This window comes from Bombus terrestris, chromosome 11, assembly GCF_910591885.1.
Source record: "Bombus terrestris chromosome 11, iyBomTerr1.2, whole genome shotgun sequence".
Lineage (NCBI taxonomy): Eukaryota > Metazoa > Arthropoda > Insecta > Hymenoptera > Apidae > Bombus > Bombus terrestris.
Window position 1 is genome coordinate 13020397 of NC_063279.1, and position 20545 is coordinate 13040941.

A 20545-nucleotide genomic window follows, 5' to 3' on the forward strand; every position below is an offset into this window, starting at 1 on the left:
AATGCGATAAAAGGTGTCGCGTCTATTTCCAGCCTATCTTTAGCTAACAGTTGCTCGATTAAAATCCTTCATTTATTCCTTTATTTGGAGTTTCTTTTTACTTTTAGATTACTTGGAATTATTTGTGGCTTTAGTTTAGTTGGAATTACTCATAGTTTTATCTTATTTAGATTTCTTTTAAGTTAGATTTAAGTTAATCGATATAATGGTAATCGGTACAATGGCATAATCGGTGTTTTTTTTAGCACGAAATTTTATTAGTTTTTTTACTTATAACATTATCTTATTTAGTATTATTTTAGGTGGGTAACTAATTGATATAATAATTGGTAGAATGAAATCTATGGAATTTCATGTAAATATACAGGCTCCGGAATTTGATATAGTTATTCGATTTCACTATATCACCTGTATATAATATATATAATTACCGTTCCATTCAATTTCCATCGCTCGTCGCGTTTCTCATGCAAAACACTGTTCAAAAATTCATAGGCCCAATCGAACGAACGATGGATTAGAAAAGAATTCCTTGAAAAAAAGGAACATTCCTATGCATGAATTAAGCTCACCCTAAGAAACCAGATCACTGTATTAGGGCCACGAATGTTTCCACTTGGTGTTTGACTTTCTTCTCTATAGCTAATTTGAATATGCAAACGAGCATCCTTTAAGGTTAATTACGAGCCAAAAAAACGGTTGTGAAATGGTTTTAAAATATCAGGCCATCTTATGATGAGCATGTTTGAGACGTGGCTTTCTATTATTTTCTTTTAGCTCCGGTTTAGTCAGAGGAAGAAAAGGATAGCTGGCCATCCATCATCGTTAGCATTTCGTTCAACGATAGTCGGTCGAGCGGAAGTTGCCGCTGACTTTGAGAGCTGTGTAAACTAGGTGAACAAATAAACCCGTTTTATGCCCGTCCAATAACACCATCGTCTTCACTGCCCCGCGTATATATGCATACAAGTGTACGTATATTTAAGATTGCTACGTAAAATTGATGAAATTGATTCGACAGGTTAAATTATTCTGTCGATCATTCTGAATATTGTTTGTGAAAAATGTCAATAACACAGTCATCTTACATTGTTATACACCTCCAACGAGTTCATTCAATTTTCTCTTTTCATAGTACTTTATGTTAACAAATAATTTTCATGCAATATTTGCTTTTTGTTTCAAATTCGTCCAATATATTAGGTTGTCCGAAAAGTGTCTTTCTTTTACAGACACGTCTTTTACAAGTATGCATCTTTATACAAACATAAAACCTAATCTGTCGAACGTTGTGATCCATATTTTGATAGAACAAAATGGATCATACGTAATTCGATAAAATAATATAAAACGGAAAATCTTATGCATTCATTATTTTTTTATAAAACGAAAGAAACTTTTCGGACGACCTAATACATAATGATGATAATCGCGTCTCGTTGCAGTTCAAACGAAATTACAAAGTATTTTATATGGCGTACGTAATATATATAGATAAAAGTTTTGAAATACTTTTGTGATTCACTGTAGCACCATACATATCCAACATAATCGGGAACGACCCATATTTCCCCGCCGCAATGCGTCAACTTCCCTGCGATTCCGCGTCGTACCTTCATTTTTCATTCTTGCACCGTGATCTCGGTGTCCAAATTCACCTTCCGTGTCATCGAGAGCATATACTATTCCACCGGCGTCATCCACATGCTCATGCGAGCCACTCGAGGAAATTCCTTCAGGAACCGACGAAAGGTGCGGATCAACGGTGTTAGAATGACAAACAGTCACCGATGCTCCTGTAATAGACTGAACGTGTGGCGTCCTTTCTGTCTTTCTTGAACTTCTTCCAATGGATTGGTTTATTGCTTGGATCAAATGTATCTATCAGATTGTCAGTGGAATTGATAGTATCCAAGTATTAGATTCTGTATATATCATACGTTCTATACTATGAAGCTTTAACTTCTGGTAGTTTATTTAAAATATACATTTAATAGAAGCAATTTTTACATCGACCAATGTACTCGTTCTTATTGATCAATGTATTTCAGATTTATAAGAGTCGTCAATTTTAGAATTCGAATAGTCAATATTCAAACGCGACATTAATTGACGATTTATTTTAATGTTGAGTATACGAAATCTTTTTATAGTTTTATTACAGTTTATGAATCCTTCTTTTAGTGTAAAGTAATTCTTGAAGATCTTAATAATTTGCTGGTGATAATTTCGATATCGGAGCCGTTATCGAGGAAATTTAAGTTTCAAAGGAATGCCATTTCACAATACACCTGTCTAATGATAATAATTTGCACAAACAAAGACGCATTTAACGCACTATGTGTATATACGATATATTTCCATTGTTAAAAGTGGATTCTCTTCTTTTCTTAATTCGATAGTCAGAGATAGTATCTCCTTGTGTTTGTCCCCACGAGTGCTACGTATGCGTTGCATTGGAGACGAGGTGAACGGTCGCGTATATCCGTACGCAGAATATGCCGGAGAAACGTGAAATCCACTCGAGAAAATGCGAAGCCTCGACACGTTAAAAATGAATGTGCCATCACGCTTCTGCGGCAGAGAGAAGAATGAAGGCTAGCTAGTATAGCAGACGAAAGAAAGAAATAAAGAAAGAATGAAAGAATGAAGATGGTGCGTTTTATAAGAAGAGGCAACCCGTTTCTCGACAGCTCACGGGCACGAAGAACTCTCAGAGGCGTCAGGACAACGATGCCTGGTGACCGATTAGAAGGAGAAACGCTTGAAAATCCTCGGATGGAACCGGTCTGAGAAGATTCAAGGCCCTCGAGATGCTGCATTGTGTTCGGTCAACGTTGGTCAGCCACTTTGCTGTCTTACGATTCCCTCCAGAATGTAAACACACCGAGCAGCTTGAAAAGACCGCAACCTACTCGAAATAGAATCAGTCAAAGGCTGACACTTCCCGCCGGAGGAATACCAATTAGCTGCTGGAAGTTCGTTCTGCTAACAAGCGTGATGCTCTCTTGACGTTCTTTGCCGACACTCTCGGACCACCTACCGCGAAAGTAACGCAAGGCGATACAAAGTCAAACTGTTTCTAGGTACAAGAGACGTTTGTTAAATTTTCTTAATCTTAGGAATGGCTTACGTAAGTTTGTGACTACGCTATCGTTCATACGTGTTAGCACACTTTTTGCTCATATATAACATACGATTATAACGTTGAATACGTGAATTTTATTCAATTCTTCTCGATTCTATGATCTTAGTTCTGCGTTGCGTAAGTTTCAAATCTGATAATAATTGTTAAAAGGTTTAATAGATTTCTAAACATTTCTGAGGTTAAACGCACTTTCTCTAAGCCTGCTAATACTGATGAACGGAAGCATATGTATATTATGCGACCTCGGGTGCGCCATCCGTCTCGGTAAGCTGTCGTCGTAATCACCCCTATCCTTCCTGTTCCCGTTCCTACGAAACATTTCGTTACGGCTGTCGTTTGCATCGCGACGTGAAAGGAGCCGACGTTTAAAGGAAGTCTCCGGTGTATCGATCGGCCTGTTGTTGGTCGTTACAGGTGCACGTTTGTCAAACATGTGTCAAGCCGAGCAGTAGACGAGCGGCACGCATGAATGGAACAGGTAAAATTTCCTGGGATCGATGCCGGGGAAGAATGATTTGTGTGTAGAAGGGCGCAGCAGGAAATTTCGTCTATGTTTGAACAAGATACGTAATTGATATGATATATATAAACTATCATACGTTTGAGATACTGTAATTAAGCTGAGGATATTTCTGCAAATTCATATTTTTATGGACGTAATTAAAAAGGTAAGAGAAATGCTTACACATTTAAGCAGATACTTGTTGTACCTGATAAATATTATTAGGAGTATTATACTTTAAATATTTTACATATTTTTACATTCTGTCTATATTCTGTGAATTTTTGCGTCTTCAAATTTCCGATAAATGCATTAAGAACCGCATTCTAGTTACAACAATAAGATTGGTTCCAGCAATTCTTCTGGAATCAAATTTTCCGAATTTTTTGTTTTATTATGTTCATAAATGTGTTTTATGATAAAACGTGGTTTTAGTTTCTTTTCATAAAGCAGATAATAATTCTACAAGTGTACATACATTATTGTGATTGACTGTAGATGATCGCTATGTGATAATAGAATGCGAACCATGAAATGTTTCAAATCTAATTCTATTCTCCCGAATAAAATAATTAAATAGCGTGCAAATGCAACATGATAAATGTAAAATCCAATGAGTTCCATTTGAACTTTCCGTATCAGAACAGCGACATTAACAATTTGCCAGATACTGATTAGATACTTGATTTAATAATCTTTGTAAATCGAGGTTAGCATTAATTTGGATTTAAAATATTTAATATTTTATGTTCTATGTTTTATGTAAATCTATCGGTCACAGTTTTTAGCTTCACATTTTCACGTTACGATAATTCGAGCAAATACGATTTGAATTTAATTAAATAACATTCAGATATAAATAATGAAGAATTTTATATAAGGAATAATAAAAGCAAAATCCAATATTTATTACAAAAGTACAAATTTGTATGTATTCACGCGAAGTTGACGTATACAATACTTGTATAACATGGAAAAATATATAGAGTATTCGAAATAGAATGCGCATACTTGTTACAATTTTAAAATGCTTTGAAATAATAACTTCTCTATTTATAGAGTCTCTACTCTTTAATTCTGTCTTCTTATTTCTATTGAAAATCAATAATATTATATTTACAATTGGAAAAATAAAAATTAACATATCTGAAATTGATTCTACTTTATTAATATCCAATTTCATAATTCTAAAAATAATTAAAGAATGATTCGTTCAACGAATTAATAGAAAAAACAAACACCTAATTTCTATTTCCTTAATGGAATGTCTAAAACTATGCGTAAATATTTCCGATTCTTTTATTACAAATGAAACGTAATAGAAATTTGACTTTGTCAATAAGTTACGTAAGAGCACTGACAACCGTGACGTTGTACAATCAATGCATGTTCGCGCATTATCTCAGTAGATTGGTTATGTATCACTAGGCTATGGACTAATTTATCAGTACTTTGTGTCAATGGCCTTTTGTTCAGGAAAACAGTTATAGGAGGCTCGTTAGATAGTAAATACTACGAGTAATTAGTAGTAGATAGTAATACTACTCGCTGCCATTATGTAATAGACTGGTAGCCGAAATTCAACAGCTATAAAACGAAGTTAGCAAATATCGTATAGATAAAGTAGATGATAAAGTTCCGCAGATATCAAGGTGTTTTTTAATGATACAAATTACTGGTCTTTTACCACAAATAAATTAATTCTTTTTGCACAAGAAGTGAAAAAGTTAAATATTAATATATTTAGAAACACATACACGATACTAAGAAGGATGTGCGCAATAATTTAGTAATTAATGATACTAGTGAGTTGATAAGAAAAAGCGTGGAGTTTCTTTGTTTCTCTATTATCAATGCATTATCAATGTGTTATCAATATTTTCTCTACAATTAAAAGGAAATGGAGAAAGAAGTAGAGAACGTTGAAAGAATTTCACCGATTTTTCACAAAGAACAATATTTTACGTATCAAGGAGAAACAATTAAAATATAAAATAATATTTTCTATCCAGAGCATCCATAATGTTTCCTGATTTACATGAAAGAGGACTAAAAAGTTACACAATCATTTTTCATCTACGATCTTGAAAGCAGACATAATAAAATTCAGGGACGCCAATAATCTATAAATTGCACAATATATATCATTTGTTCAGAGTGGAATCTTTGCTCAGTTGGTAAATTATGTGTTCGGAGGATTTCATTGCTGTGACCTTGTTTTAGCTGGTGGCAACATCGTTCTTATTTAACGTCGGTTGCGATGTTTAAAGAAGTATCGACCGCTTAAAAGTTTTTATTGTGCGACATCAACCTGTTGAATGTTTCTACTATATACGTTACATTTCCACCGCATTCTCTATGAATCTAGTGACATTAGCGATTCCTATCAGCGGATAATTCGTCATAAGTATCGAATAAACATGCACGTGTCGTGGGAATTTCAATTGTAGACACGTTTAACTTCCTGAAAACAATCAGATTTATGATGTCAGATTAGTCATGTTAATAACTATAATTCATAGAATTATTTTCTGTATTTTATGATTAAATACAATGAGAAATGGATACTATTTTGGGGGAGTAACAGCTTTATTCGTAATTCGTCAAATTTGGAAAAGATATACGTTTATTAGTCTGATCAAAGTCGTTCCAATTAAATTTTTTTTTAGATGCGTTATAACTTCCTCCTCGAGCAGGAAGATGAAATAAAAAAGAAACAATTTCTTAATATTATGTTTCTACCATCTCGTCACATATTTATAGCCATCAATTGGCAATTTCAAAGTATTTTATTATATGCGTTTGGAAAAATCGTGCATTTAATTTGCCTACTAATATAAAACTTTGGCAATTTTTAAAAATGATCTACGATGTATTGCTTTTCTGATAAACGAGATGGTTTTCCTTGAATACATACGTGAAAAAATCTTTTCCTTCACAGTGTCAGAAGTATATGACTACATTATCATTTATCCATAAAACTTCCTACTTCTCTTCGATGAAACTTCTACTGTGACTTCTAAAGTTCCATTGCTACAATTACATCTCCGAGAAAAACCGCATTACCAACGAATGATATAATGCAACTAAGAGGAAAAGTGAGTGGTAATTGCGCGATAACGGAATCGACACTCGAAATCCACATCGATTTTGGAAACAAGCGACACACGCGGTTCAGAACCACACGGTGTCACGCGTAATCTCGTCTCGACGCGTCGTGTCGAAGAAGATATCCGGAGAACGAGAAATCTAGTATACTTCGATCGACTGCGTCGTTAACGATAATTCGATAGTCGTCGTCGAGCCGTCGAATGCAGAGAAAGAACGACTTTTGCGATCGGATCGATGCGAAAAGAGACAAGAACTGACAAGAGACACTGCACGAAGACGTACGTAGAATCGAGCTGTGATGATTGTCAACGTAACGAAGCAAAAAGAGTAAAAAGTTTGAAATCTCCAAGCTTGAAGCAGGGACACAAACATGCGTGAGCTATCATTTTTATTTTAATTATTTCATGATCTTAACACGCGAATTTTCTATTAATCACAACTAGTCATATTACATTAGTCACAATTTTTTAGTCTCAATGGTTTTAGGTTTATATTTCTTATCTTATCCGTAGCTTAGAAACTAAATGCTTATAGAATGAAGAAAAATTTATGAAACAACAAAACATTTATAACGTTTATAAGTATCAATTTTGTTATTGTAAATTTTGCCAAGAATCATTGCATCAAGAATAAGAAAATGCCCAAATAAATACTTTTGAATAATAGTTAGTGTACATTTACTTTCTGTTTAACACGTTCGTTGCTGCTAACGCATCTGTCGCGTCTTTATCCTTGTGCGCTTTAACCAAATGATTTTGAAGGAAGAAAGAAAAATGCTATGAACGGTGCGTTGGAATGTTACTTAAAACAGAAACATTTTGTTACTTAAAAATATATATTCTATTGTAATATTGTAATTTTATTTTAAGTGGCGAGTACCACATGCTTCGTAACAGCGAATATTTTAATTTAAATATCATAGCAAAAAATAAACATTTCCTTGGAAATGATGAACGCACAAACATTAACTTGACATGAATCTTTATCATACATCTCTCAGGAATTTTGACGAGAAATATTTATGATTTTTGTGCTTTACTACGATAGCGGACATCGTAAGGTTTTTGTTCGCTATAATGCTTTGCATCGCGAACATGATCATCTATGGATTGAAGGTCAACATCGCGACAGCTATCGTTGGCATGGTGAAATCTAAAAAGCATTCAAGTAGTCCAGGCGATGTAATTTATGAATGCGATTTTGGCGACGAAGACGTTTCGGGAGTCGATATAGATGGTCCTTTTGAGTGGTCGACAACGGAGCAGGGCTTGGTCGTTAGCATTTATTTCGCTGGTTACCTCACGGGTATGTTTCCTTGCGGATATTTCGCGGATCGGTAAGTGAAACTTAAAATTAACCTTTTTTTAATTCAGAAATATAAGTCTCCTATGGAATATCTTTGTGTATGAAAATAAGTTTAAGTCTCCTTATCAAAAATCTGTCGACTGAGATTATTTAATGAGATAAGGGAGATATTGTAGCTAGCAGTTATAATAATAGTAATGATCGTTCATGAAACTAGAATTATCTTTTATCAAATGGTGTAATACCAAAGTAATGTTTTTAAATTCTATGTGATAAATATCTTCCTATCAAGATATTCGATATCTAAGTATCTCCTCAACATATTCTACCTATATACGTATTATATATGTATGTACTACTACTGTCATAATCAGTACAGTGATTTAGATTACTTTAGATTTATATTCGTCATGACTTGTTCTTCAGACTCACGCATTGTCAAACTTTCGAATTTATAAATTCTCCAATTCTCAAAACTGTCAAATTTTTAATCTTTTAATCGTTCGAATCGACGACGAAATATTTCAGCTTCAATACGAAGAACGTGCTGTTGATATGCGTGTTAGGGAACGCATTTTTGACGTTGTTGGTGCCAGTAGCAGCCAACGTGCTACTGATCCTTTATATTGTGAGATTCTTGACGGGCCTAGTGAGCGCAGCGCATCTACCTGTGGTGAACGTCCTCGTTGGCAAATGGGTTGTTTACGAAGAAAAAAGCACATGGTTCGCCATCATCTACGCTGGAACATCGCTTGGTACCGTGATCTCCATCTTGAGTTCTGGCCTGATACTCGACTGGTTCGGATGGGAGGCAGTTTTCTACATTCACGGTACACTGCCACTGATCTGGTGTGCCCTGTTCTATTGGTTTTTCGCTGACAATCCAGAAACGCAAAAGTACATTTCTGAAAAGGAAAGACAACTCATTGTGACCTCTTATGGGCACAGAGGCCTTGAATCTGCACACATGGACGTTCCATGGAAAGCCATCTTCACGTCGGTACCCTTTTGGGCACTGATTTATACGAATACTTTTGGGAACTTCTGTTGGTATTTTTTACTCACACAACTGCCTCTGTATATGAACAAGATACTCAGGTTCGATATAAAATCGGTAAGTTGATAATAATATACAGGATGTCCATCTTTTCTCGGTATAACTTTGCCAGAAGATTCTACGAGTAAAAGTAAGAAAAAAAGAAAAAAACGTAGGATCAAAAATGCTTTGTTAGAAAATTATAATAAAAAATCAAAGTAACAACGAAATATTGATTTTCGTTCAATATAGCATAAGAACAGATTGGAGATATTTATCTGATCTGTTTACACAAGCTACGTTTGATACTTGAAGTCGTCGATACATGTGAGGAATTAGCTCAAGGAACTTACGACTTCAACAGTATGAAAGAAAATTGACGTGAAATTCGCAATGTAATAAATTCAATTTTTGACAAAATATCGAGCCTGTATTTATAAGAACAGACGGCGCTTTGAAATAGAGCTAATGCAAGTAAATGCAGCCAATTATAATTTCGAATTTCTGTTATACTTCTTTGACAGAGTATTTTTATGTATGTTGATATGAAATATTTTTCTTACTGTTACTCGTAAGATTTGCTAGAAAAGTTATGCGGAAAAAAGTAGCGACACCCTGTATAATAAGATAGGATTATTTGTCACCTAAACTTGAAACTCAATTTTGATCTTTTACATGGAATGATCAAACTTGTTATATATTCTGAGACTCCATTAGTCCTTAATACAATAACAGAAAAATGCGAAAATATCGTGTATACTTTAGATCCAGAAAACAAAAAATACCAAAAACGAGGAAGTGATTCGAATAACCCAATGGTAGAGTTACTTAAATTAGCTAGGAGGTACTATAAGACACATATATTTATTATTATTTATTATTTATTAAAATATCTCAGCTAAAATATTGTTTCTGTTGTTAGAAGAATAATTGCTACATTATTACTTCTTTAATTTGTACAATAACTTTTAAGTTACTAATTCGTTTTATAAAATTCATTTGAATTTTTGTTTCCATATTCTTTGAGCAAAGCATTTACAACAACGAATAAAACTTTATATTCGTCATCGAATTTCGAAACATAATACAAAAGCGATATACATAATTAAGAAATAATATATAATGATGCTACATAAATGATAAAGTAAATTATATGTACAGTTTTGAATCATTCTGTCGTCAACGTATTTATTTATTTGCGTAGAATGCTTCCCTGAGCTGCTCTCCATATCTGATAAATGCAATAATGAACCCATTGCTTGGTAAATTATTGGACTGGGGCAGACAAAAGAATTATTGGAGACAGACAGGTGGTCGAAAACTCGCAGTATTTATAAGTAAGTTTCGTTATATCATTTATATTCGATATAATATATCTCAATCTTATAAATTCTTTTCATTTACAAGTTTAGGTGAAAGGTATTCATAATAACACGAATGATCTCATTTTTGCTTTAAATATGATAAATACGTCAAACTATATGTAATATATGTCAACCTATGAGTTTCCAATTATTCGTTAACGTTGCAGGTTGTATCCCACCGAGTTTATGTCTTATTATAATCGCTTATCTCGGCTGCAACCGCGTAGGGTCCACAATATTATTAATACTGAGCATAGTATTCTGCGGTGCAATTTTTGTTGGACATCTCACCAATCACAATGATTTGGCACCAAACTATGCTGGAATCTTAATGGGCATTACAAATACTCCAGGGACAATTTCTGCATTTATTCTGCCTGCTTTGGTTGGCGCGCTTATGGAAACTGGGGTAAGATGAACATAGAATTTACTTTTCTATATAGAAGAAGTTATTTGATCGTAAACAAATAAAGAAACGTTTAAATGTGATGAGAAATGCATCGATAGGAGCATAAATATTCACAGCCTAGTAATCAGTGAAGGAAAAAGGAAAGAGTACTTAAAATACAATCGAGAATCATTCGAACGTTCGTTATATATAAATATTATCTTCTAACACTTTGACTAATTTCTTTGTCAAATTTAATTTAACAGCATTACTTCTCGAATAAAACAATTAATTTTGTACTATTTTCTCTTTCAAGTTCACTGTGTAATCATCGTGAATTTTTTGAACTCTCTCTTTTTATTCTTATTGATCTCACGTATTATATTAATAATGTAGCACACTATGGTAAAGTGGAGGTATGTCTTCTGGATTAATATTATTGCTCAAACGTCTGCGTTTGTTGTATTCATGATCTTTGGATCGGCGAAGATTCAACCATGGAACCAACCGCCATAACAATGGTGATGACTAGTCATAAACATGTTTCACTGTTATTACTATTGTTAAACTTTGGCCTGTTATTCGTAAACGGAAAGATCTGCAAGATTTATAAATTGCGAATTAAACTAGAACTTTCATGTTTTATGTAGATTATTGTTAAATTTTTATACACGTTTTTTAAATATAAATAATAACAATAAACGTTTATTCTATTAAAAGTGTGTGGTTAATAGGTACTTCAAATATAACAAAAGCAAATTGTTTTAAAATATTTTAAGAAACTTTCTATAATGTATTTTAGAAGTATACAAATATTTTTTCTATGACATTCTGGGATTCTTTTCTTTCCAACTTATAGATCAGATAGAAACCACTTTATTCAAATAATAAAAAGATGATCTACATGAAAATGATACACATAATAGCGAATCGTAAACTTTATTGTAAACTACTATTACTGAGTCTCTTAATACGTAACGTAAATTTATAGTGTGATAATTCCAGAAAATAAATGCTGCATCTAAACACTCAAACTATATTTCTAATAATCTCGATAATAAATCAAAAGTCGATTCTTCATAAATTTAAAAGTAAAATACCAAACGCTCGAATAAAGTAACTCGAAACAATGGCACACAAGCAATAGAGTATCAACGAAATGGTGACGGTCGTTATAAATAATTCTATATTCGCGAAAATCTTTCTAGAGTTGGTATGCAGAAGCGTATAAAGGTCTACGCAACGTGGACTACAGTAATTAGAACCGCGAGACCACCCGTAATGATGGTCGACCAATTAAGGACCACCTGGTACAAAAATCCGTCTTATCCCAATTAGATCGCGGCGTTGGCGACCAGCACTCCGCGAAAGACTCCCTTCCCCTCTCTTGCCCTCTGCTTAGAAAGAAACATCCAAGAGATCCAACGAAAGAGCACCGAGAGTGAAAAGCTCTGGCAACTTTAACGGAGAATATTTATGGCGGCTGAAATATTACGTTTGTAATCTATTTCGGTGCTATAGCCGGCCGTTTCGACGAGCTTCGCAGTTGAAAAACGGAAGATTACAGCTAAGTCATTTCCCCTCTCCTTTGAAACGTTTCCTGTACCAGCAAGATATCAAAGACCACCGCTCGAGAAAAGAGTGCGGTCGTCTCGTCCCTGGAAATTTCATGAAAATTTTGAGTCGCGGAAATTGAACGAATCGCTGTATTCGCGAGTTTCAGGTTGCTTTGTGGCCTGTTGCCAATTACCGCTTCGTTCATCGAGACATAAGCGGAAAATGCTTCGCAGGTAATGCTAAACTATTTGGTTTTATAAATAACAAGACTATTATGGTCTTGAAAATATTTTTAGCGTAAAATTAATATAAAAGACGAGAACAATATATCTGCTTTTAACAACAATTAACGAAGAGAAACAGAGAGAGAATGTCTGTGAATAATATTGGCTCGATTTCTTAGATGTTCGAGTAACTGTTGTATTCTCTAGACGACGTAGAATAAATCCACAGAATAAATCCGTTTATTAGTCGCTAAAAACATTAAAGAACGCCTCTCACGGTCGATTAAACTTGCCACAACATCGTTTGTTTCCGAATATCTGCCTGAGATCTTTACATCTTTCCAATGCAAAGATTGAAACGTAACTATTAGTTGGATTTATCCAATTACCGAAACTACATTATTTTGCACGACGTATCAGGATTATTCTATTGTTCCTATAAAATAATAATGAGCGCCACAAAATGATGGAATTCGATTAGGAATACCTCGGGGTCAACGGATATCAACAGGATAACAACGAAATTCTATCTGTCGATCAAAAAATTCCAGCGCATTGTATCGAAAATTTAATCAAAGTTAGATAAAAGGCAATCTTCCCGTAACAAAGGGAAAAACCAGGCAATCAATCAAAGGGGACACTTTAAAAGACGAAAACGTATCGTCGTGATTCTGTCCCATCAATCGAGTAGACTAACCACTTCGTGACGTTTTATTTTAAGCGGTGTACCGAAAATTAGCCGAGGGAACAGTCTCACCGAAAAATTATGGTAGACCTCCGTTAAACAGCCGTCTCCGTCAGCCGACAATCCGTCGAAGAAGCTATTAATCAAGCGTAATTAAGGCTCCGCTGATCCTTCGCCAGGGGATCGAGACGTCGACTCGTTTGCCCAGACTTGGCAGAAGTAGAGTTGCTCGCGCGTCGCTCGACGCCACGGTTAATCAATCCTGAAGCTCGTTACAGTCGAGCCTTGAAGCTAGCCTGAAGTAGCGTCAACGCATCTAAAGCGACACTGAAACGCCAAGAATTGTTAATCTAGCGCAGCTCCACAAAGCATAACGCTTCCTGTGTTGAGGATTCGCAGCTGCGTTCACTATACGAGACAAACGAAGCCTTCCTGTAATTCAGAATTGCTGTTTATTATTTTTTCCAGTGAATACAAATCCGTACGATCTGTTATCGTAATGTGTGTGTATAAATCATTTTTGGAAAAAAGCTTTTATATCGTACTTCAAAGAGGACTATGTTCAATAATAGCGTTTATAATAGGAATTTATTGTATTATTAGGAATTTTATGAACGAAATACTAATTCCTTTTGTCTATTCAAATTTCTAAGTCAACTTCTAAGCGTGAAGTAACATTTTTTTATCTATTAGATCATCCCATAATTTCGTGCCGACTTTTGTGTATACATTTCATGTGTCGATTTATAAACATACGGCGATAAGTGACCAATGCACATGAAAAATAGGAAGAAGGTGCACAACGAGAGGGGGATTACATTTTTTCATGAAACTGAAAGGTATGTAAACAATCTTAACATATATAACCGCTCGAAAAACGGAACGAACTTATGGGATGACCTAATACTTTCCTTTATCTATGATAAAGTAAATCAACAGAAAATGCTCCTAAAACTGGTCTTACAATCGTAGGAACAAACTATCGTGGATGGTTGATATTGCATTGTTCTCGCGTCAAGTTGATATCGCGACTCTCTTTGGCCGTTGGTTGACGTTAGCTGCGATGCCGGCGTCTTTGGCTTCCGTCTGGAACGTCATGCGAACTCTTATTAAACGTGGCGATTTATCGCTGGTAATAACGGTGCGGTCTGGCTGCGAATGTGTCTCTCGAAGGTTCCTAGGGGAAGGTTGCGGCACGAACGCCTGGCTTGAGGTTCAAGGTGTCGAAAAGTATGGGTTCATTCACAGCCGACCTTGCGTTCCTAATTGTGCATACGTAATACAACCTTCACCTTACGCCTTCTAAAATGTCCCTAGAGTTTTAAGTTTATAATGAATAAAGTCAAATATATCCTTTAATCTTTATAATTATTAATAAGAATATTGATAATATTGAATTCAAAACGGTAGTTGTTAAGATGGAAGAGACACGTTTAATTTGATTTTTTAACTCGTGAATATTTCAAAAGAATCAATAGCAAAATCGTCATTTACAACATTTCGCAAACTTATCAACTATTTTTTAATTTCTTATATCTTTTACTTTTCTTTGGATTCAACGAATTACTCGCTAGCGTTGAAATCAGAAAACTCTAGAAAAGTGGACTTATCACGTTTATCTCTTGTGATCGATAAAGCATGGTACACAACCATCAATCAAACATAATACAAAACAAAGTAACGAGAATGAGAGATACCATCATACTCCCTATTCTTACGACAATAAACTCGATATAAACACAAAAAAATATATTCTTCCTCTAACCACTAAACACAATAAGAGCTGCTAATTTCCTGAAGCACATCTGCTTGTAATTTTTCTGGGCAAGAGCGCCGGCAGCGTGTTAATTGCGTAGAAAGAGGTTATCGATTGCTCTTCGACGTGTCTGCTCGGAGCCAAATCTGGGTCAGCGCTATCAAAGGGTGAATTGAATGTGTGGAACAACTGAAAATGCAGCTGCTAACAGTCTGACCAGTACCGCCCTCGGTGCTTTTCAACCACGAATCCCTTTTAGTCGTGAGACTGAGCTATTAAGGTCTCGACATGCCACGTGTCTGCACTTGAGCACTCCATTCACGTGCGTATCCTATATACGATTTCCAAGCTCAGGTATTCAGGTGTAAATGTACGCGCGTTAATTCCGCGCATCCGCGTTTTCTACCTTTCCTATCAAAGCTGAAAGGATTTCTCCATTGCAATCTACACAGAACCAATAGTCTTGATTCTACCAATGTCGAATCGATAGTAGTCATTTGATCATATCCGTGTACGTGATTGCAATTTAACGATGTGCTGCTTAATGTACTCAAAATATCCATTTAAAGACAATCCTAATCAATGTAAAATCTCAGTCGATATTGACCGCTATCGAATCTACGCGCGTTCCTTCTAAGGAATGCAATATTCGGAGGAAACTATGGTTTTGTTCTATACACAACTCGCAGGTAGTGGTAGTTGGCGGAACAGCCAGGTCGACGCGGAATCACCTGGTAAAATATTAAACTTGACGACAACTAATCTGCAGGAAGTTCGCATAATGCAACCCCGGTCCGCAGGGAATCGAGACGAGCGGTTGGAGCCGGTCAATTGGAAACGGGGTGACCGAGTTTCGAGATTCCTACCTTCGCTTCATCGTCGTCAACTGAGGCATATTGAATTCTTTGCTGGACTCCGTGGAATGCCGGGAACCGAGTCGACCTTCCGTGTTCCCTTTCTCATTCCCTTCCGCCGACCTCTGCCCGTTTTTCTCTCGCTAAGGAAATAATTCCGAATACTTGGCCGATTCGCGAATCCACCGTCCCCTCGTTTCCTTCGCGATGACCCAGTTCACGCTTTCGGGTGAACAGTCGGCTAACGATGCGCGAAGCTGGCCCAGTGCATAGTAATCTCGTGACGTGACGTAGCTCGAGGAGGTAAAGACTGTTTGATAGCGTTTGATAGAGTGTTGGAAACAAGGCAGCTGCAAACAGAACTGAAATTGAGATATACGAGGCAATAGGAATCTTGTTAGCAGCGGTTAAAAGTCCATTTACGCTTGGTTTCTCGAGAGTTGTTTTTATTTTGTGGAGAAGTTTGAATTTGCCGCGTTATTACATGAATTATCATTGGCAAATTGTTTGAACTTTGAAGAATTAATTTACGCTACAAGGAATTCGTCCTAGATTTAATGAATTTGTTAATTATGTATTATAGATTAAATTTCTTATTTGTCTGAATCTAATTAGTTCAGGCAATCATAGTCTATAGCAAATTGTTTACAATCCTTGAAAGATATCTTGTTATATCAAAAAAACAGCGTTGTTTTTATAACCTTTTTGATTGAAATGTTATTACTATAGGTTTTTATTAAATAGAAATATAATTTAATAATCTTATCCTGTTTTGAACCGATCGTTTTACATAGGAGAAGTACATAGCGATTATTTCTAGTTGAAAGATGCGAAGAAAATGTAAGGTAAACGATAGTACAGCTGTTCATTTGTTATGTTCCACGTTGTAGTGCTGAAGATAGCGGTCTCAGATATACGGCAAGCAATATATTATCTCTTTACAAGCACGTACGTAATTTATTTCTTGCATTAATTTTGGACTTAAACGTGCTTTGTTATATGAAACTTTCAACGTTAAAAAATCTGTTTTCTCATCATTAAGTCTTTACGCTAGAAATCACCTCAAATTTTTAATTCTTAAGATGGCTTTATTTCCGGAAACTTCTTATATTACTTATAAACTTATATTACTCCTTTATTAAAATATATTATCTCTTCTGTCATGCTAATAAGAAATATAAATTGAACAAATTTTATTAACACCTTCATTAAATTAAACAAGATGAACTTAAAACGATATTCCCAATATTTTGGTCACTTTTACCTACCTCAGGAATCATGTCACAGCAAAGATAGTTGATTCAACGCAATAAACGCTGTGATTCATATCAGCTAAGGCTTTTAAAAATCGTATCTTTAATTCACGCTTTTTTCTTTCTCGTGACGAAGAATATACGATGTACTCGTAAAGAAACCACAATTAATTGAATAAAAGTGACCAAATTTTCTCTGTTTCAACAACAACCAAAAGAGATTTTTTTGTATTAATCACCAGAAATTTCCTCTAATTTCATTTTGTCACTACATTATTCGCCACCCTTGAAAAAGGAACGCGAGAGGTAAAAAGTTGCAGTCATTGTTGCGCATTCGCGCTTTATTATCATTTCAATTACGTCCGAACGAGAGCGCACCCTTCCAATAGGATTGCCGTTTCCTCTTTTGCGACGTAATACGGCACACGGTTACCTCCCTCTCGTGCCTCCCTTGACCACCCCTTTTCCCGCCCTCCGCACCCTTGAAAACCGTCAGCATATTGCGCATGCATAATTGAACGTGTTCAAACAAATAACAAAGTTTTCGCATGCTGATGAGAACGCTACCGCATCCTGATTTCGGCTACCGCCGACTGCCACTGATATATTTTCATTTGCCACACGGGGACAGATCTGCCATTCCTGTTTCTTGAGATTTAGTTTCTCGCGAATGTTCACGATCGATCGAAAAACTCACGGTCGAAAGGTAGCAGGAAATACTATATAGAAGACATGATCGAAAGACATGAAGAAAAAGACGTCCCGACAGTCTGAATATCCAGAGAGACATCATATTTGTGTGTAGTTCGATGCGCTTGCGACTGATGGTAAAGTATAGGAAAGTTTGCCTTGCAAAAATTAGTGGTAGCTTATGCGAATTATACGTAAAAGCTACTGGAAACATTTTTCTCGTAATCTTTTTATTGAAAGTAATTTATTTTTTAAGTAAATTATTCTGCGACGACTAAAGCTGATTTGTGTAACGCGTGGTCCTCGTGAATTTTAGGGATATTTTCCTTACAAATGAAACGGATTGCTGTTAGCTTACTTTCCGAGAATTGAGAGTCGAAGTATTTTCCTTATAATTTAATTAGCAACGAGCCCCGTTTGTCTTAAAAAATGTATGAATTAATTGTATTAGAATGCCTTTGGATAAAACCTTTTTTAACGAAATAGAGAAAATATTGATTTTAGGACACGATTCTGATAAAATGAAAACATATGTCAATGGTAAAAAATAACAAAGAATCACGCGGGGAAAAAGGAAAAAATATCGTTGTTGGAACTATCGAAAATTCGAATCGTAATTGACAGGAGCGTATAATCCGTGCGCGTGTAAATCTTGGATCGATAAGTTAACGCTCGAAATTGCAGAGTTAGTTAAGAGGAAATTACTCGTAACCCGGTGAAAGGGCTCCCCGCCACTCAAAAGGGATTTAAATTTTACGTCTGGTCTCATCCCACGAACGATCCAATCTGGCTGGGCTAGCACGCGAGAAAACTCCTGAATTTTACGAAGCATAATTACAGGGACGTGCGTATCCGGCTATTTTTTCCGGGCAGCAGCGGTGAACTTCCGGTTGAGTGATGCGATAACCGTTTACGGTGCTCGCGTGATCGCTCAAGTCCCTTCTGTTCTTTTTCTGGCCATCAACCGCTCTAGGAAAACGTATGGGGTGCGTGGTAAAAATGATCGACCACCCCGCCACCGCATTCCGTTGCATAATTCACATTTAATTGAAACAATAAAATACCTCTTCACTCGATTATTATCGATCATGTTGACGCTCGACATTTACAGGATCGCGATGGGATTATGGAACGAATAGCAGATTTGCTCTCACTGTTTCTCTTCGAAAGAAAATTAATATCATGCCGATGCATATATGAAATGTCATTTCTTTAATATTTGGTATTTCTGGCGTGTCAATGCCATCCCTTTAATTTCGTTTTATCACTAATTGTTAGATAACCATGTTACAGAAGAAATATTATTAAATATTTATTTAATAATAAGAAGTTTTATAATAAAGACATTTTCTTAGATGAACTTCAATTTAGAGAAAATATTACGAAGGTTTCTGGAAACGTAAATTTAGTATTTGAGGAAGATTAGAAACGTTTCGTATTCCATCTGAACAACTTTTCAATACATAAATAATTTTAAAGAAATTTATAAAAGAAGAAATCGTAACAGCACTGTTCTAAAACTTCTCGAATTCCGAAACTGATAATTCTTTAAAATCTGGAATAAAGACAGAAGATATTCGCTGGAATTAGATGTAATTTCAGTTACGATAAAAATTGTATTACATGAAACGACAGTTGACAAGCTGGTACTTGTAAAAACTGTTTTAAATATTGAAACGCATTTCGAGGGTATAGTCAGTTTAACAAGAGACTACATTTGCCTGTTCGGTTGTCTAACACGTTATTAACTTCTAAAGTAAACTAACTCTTTTCACGGGTGGCACACTCTGCACATAGCTGGAACGTTACATAATGCTCAATGAAAAGCTAAACTCCTACGTAGCTACGTATGGAAGTACAACGTGGTATTTGCCAGCGCTGGCTGGCAATTTGCCTTCGCATACCGTGGTCTCACTCGAAGTATGAATAATAATGACGCTGGATATGTGAATTATGAGACGATTATCTACAGCGTGGGGCGCGTTGGTTATTGCATCGACGAGGTTCACGGTACCCTGCGACAATCGATCCTCCGACTCGATATTACACTTCAGCTTTATGCTACTTTTAATGGCCTGGATTTAACGAATCACTACAGAAACTATCTCTCCTACGCTTGTATGACACCTTAACGTGTATTTGTTATCGAAATTCCTTCATTCACAGTAGAAAATCAAATTTTCGAAATTCGTTTACTTTGTATTAGTGTAACAGTTGTATTAGTGTAACAAAGTATTAGTGAAGTCGTAACTTTGTTTATTGTGGCATTCTGGATAGGAATTTCATGACAAAACGATAAAAGAAATTAAACGTATTAATGATAATTCGTTTATATTTCTTTCGAGCTTGAGAAATTTTTAGTTGAAAATGGCTGGAAGAAAATGGCTGGCAACATAGTTGATATAAGTTCGACAAATATTACATATTATATCGTATTTATTACTGTAATTTTGTGTTATGATAAATTCAATATTTCTTGGAAATTCATGTATAAGTCCTTTTATACTTAAAAACCAATGAAATACGTTTAAGAAAAATAAGGTGGATAGAGGAATCGAATTAACGATATTACCGAAGATTTGAACAATTTTCATACGAGATATATTCATTTTTCTACGATTTTTAGTACGAAAGTTTGCCAACTGTGGCGCCAGCTGTCGGAGCACACCCCT

At 35.4% G+C, this 20545-nt stretch overlaps 2 protein-coding genes across 6 annotated transcripts in view; one reads left to right on the forward strand and one right to left on the reverse strand.

Moving 5' to 3' along the window:
* The window catches only part of LOC100642498 (teneurin-m), a 653003-nt gene that overhangs the window by 511238 nt on the left and 121220 nt on the right, over positions 1-20545 (reverse strand). The window lies entirely within an intron of this gene.
* On the forward strand, positions 6726-11589 carry LOC100642377 (sialin-like). Its single transcript, XM_003399168.4, has 6 exons — positions 6726-7135; positions 7809-8097; positions 8595-9180; positions 10307-10439; positions 10634-10875; positions 11251-11589. The coding sequence occupies exons 1-6, from the start codon at positions 7132-7134 to the stop codon at positions 11368-11370; spliced, it is 1374 nt and encodes a 457-aa protein (XP_003399216.2). The 5' UTR covers positions 6726-7131; the 3' UTR covers positions 11371-11589.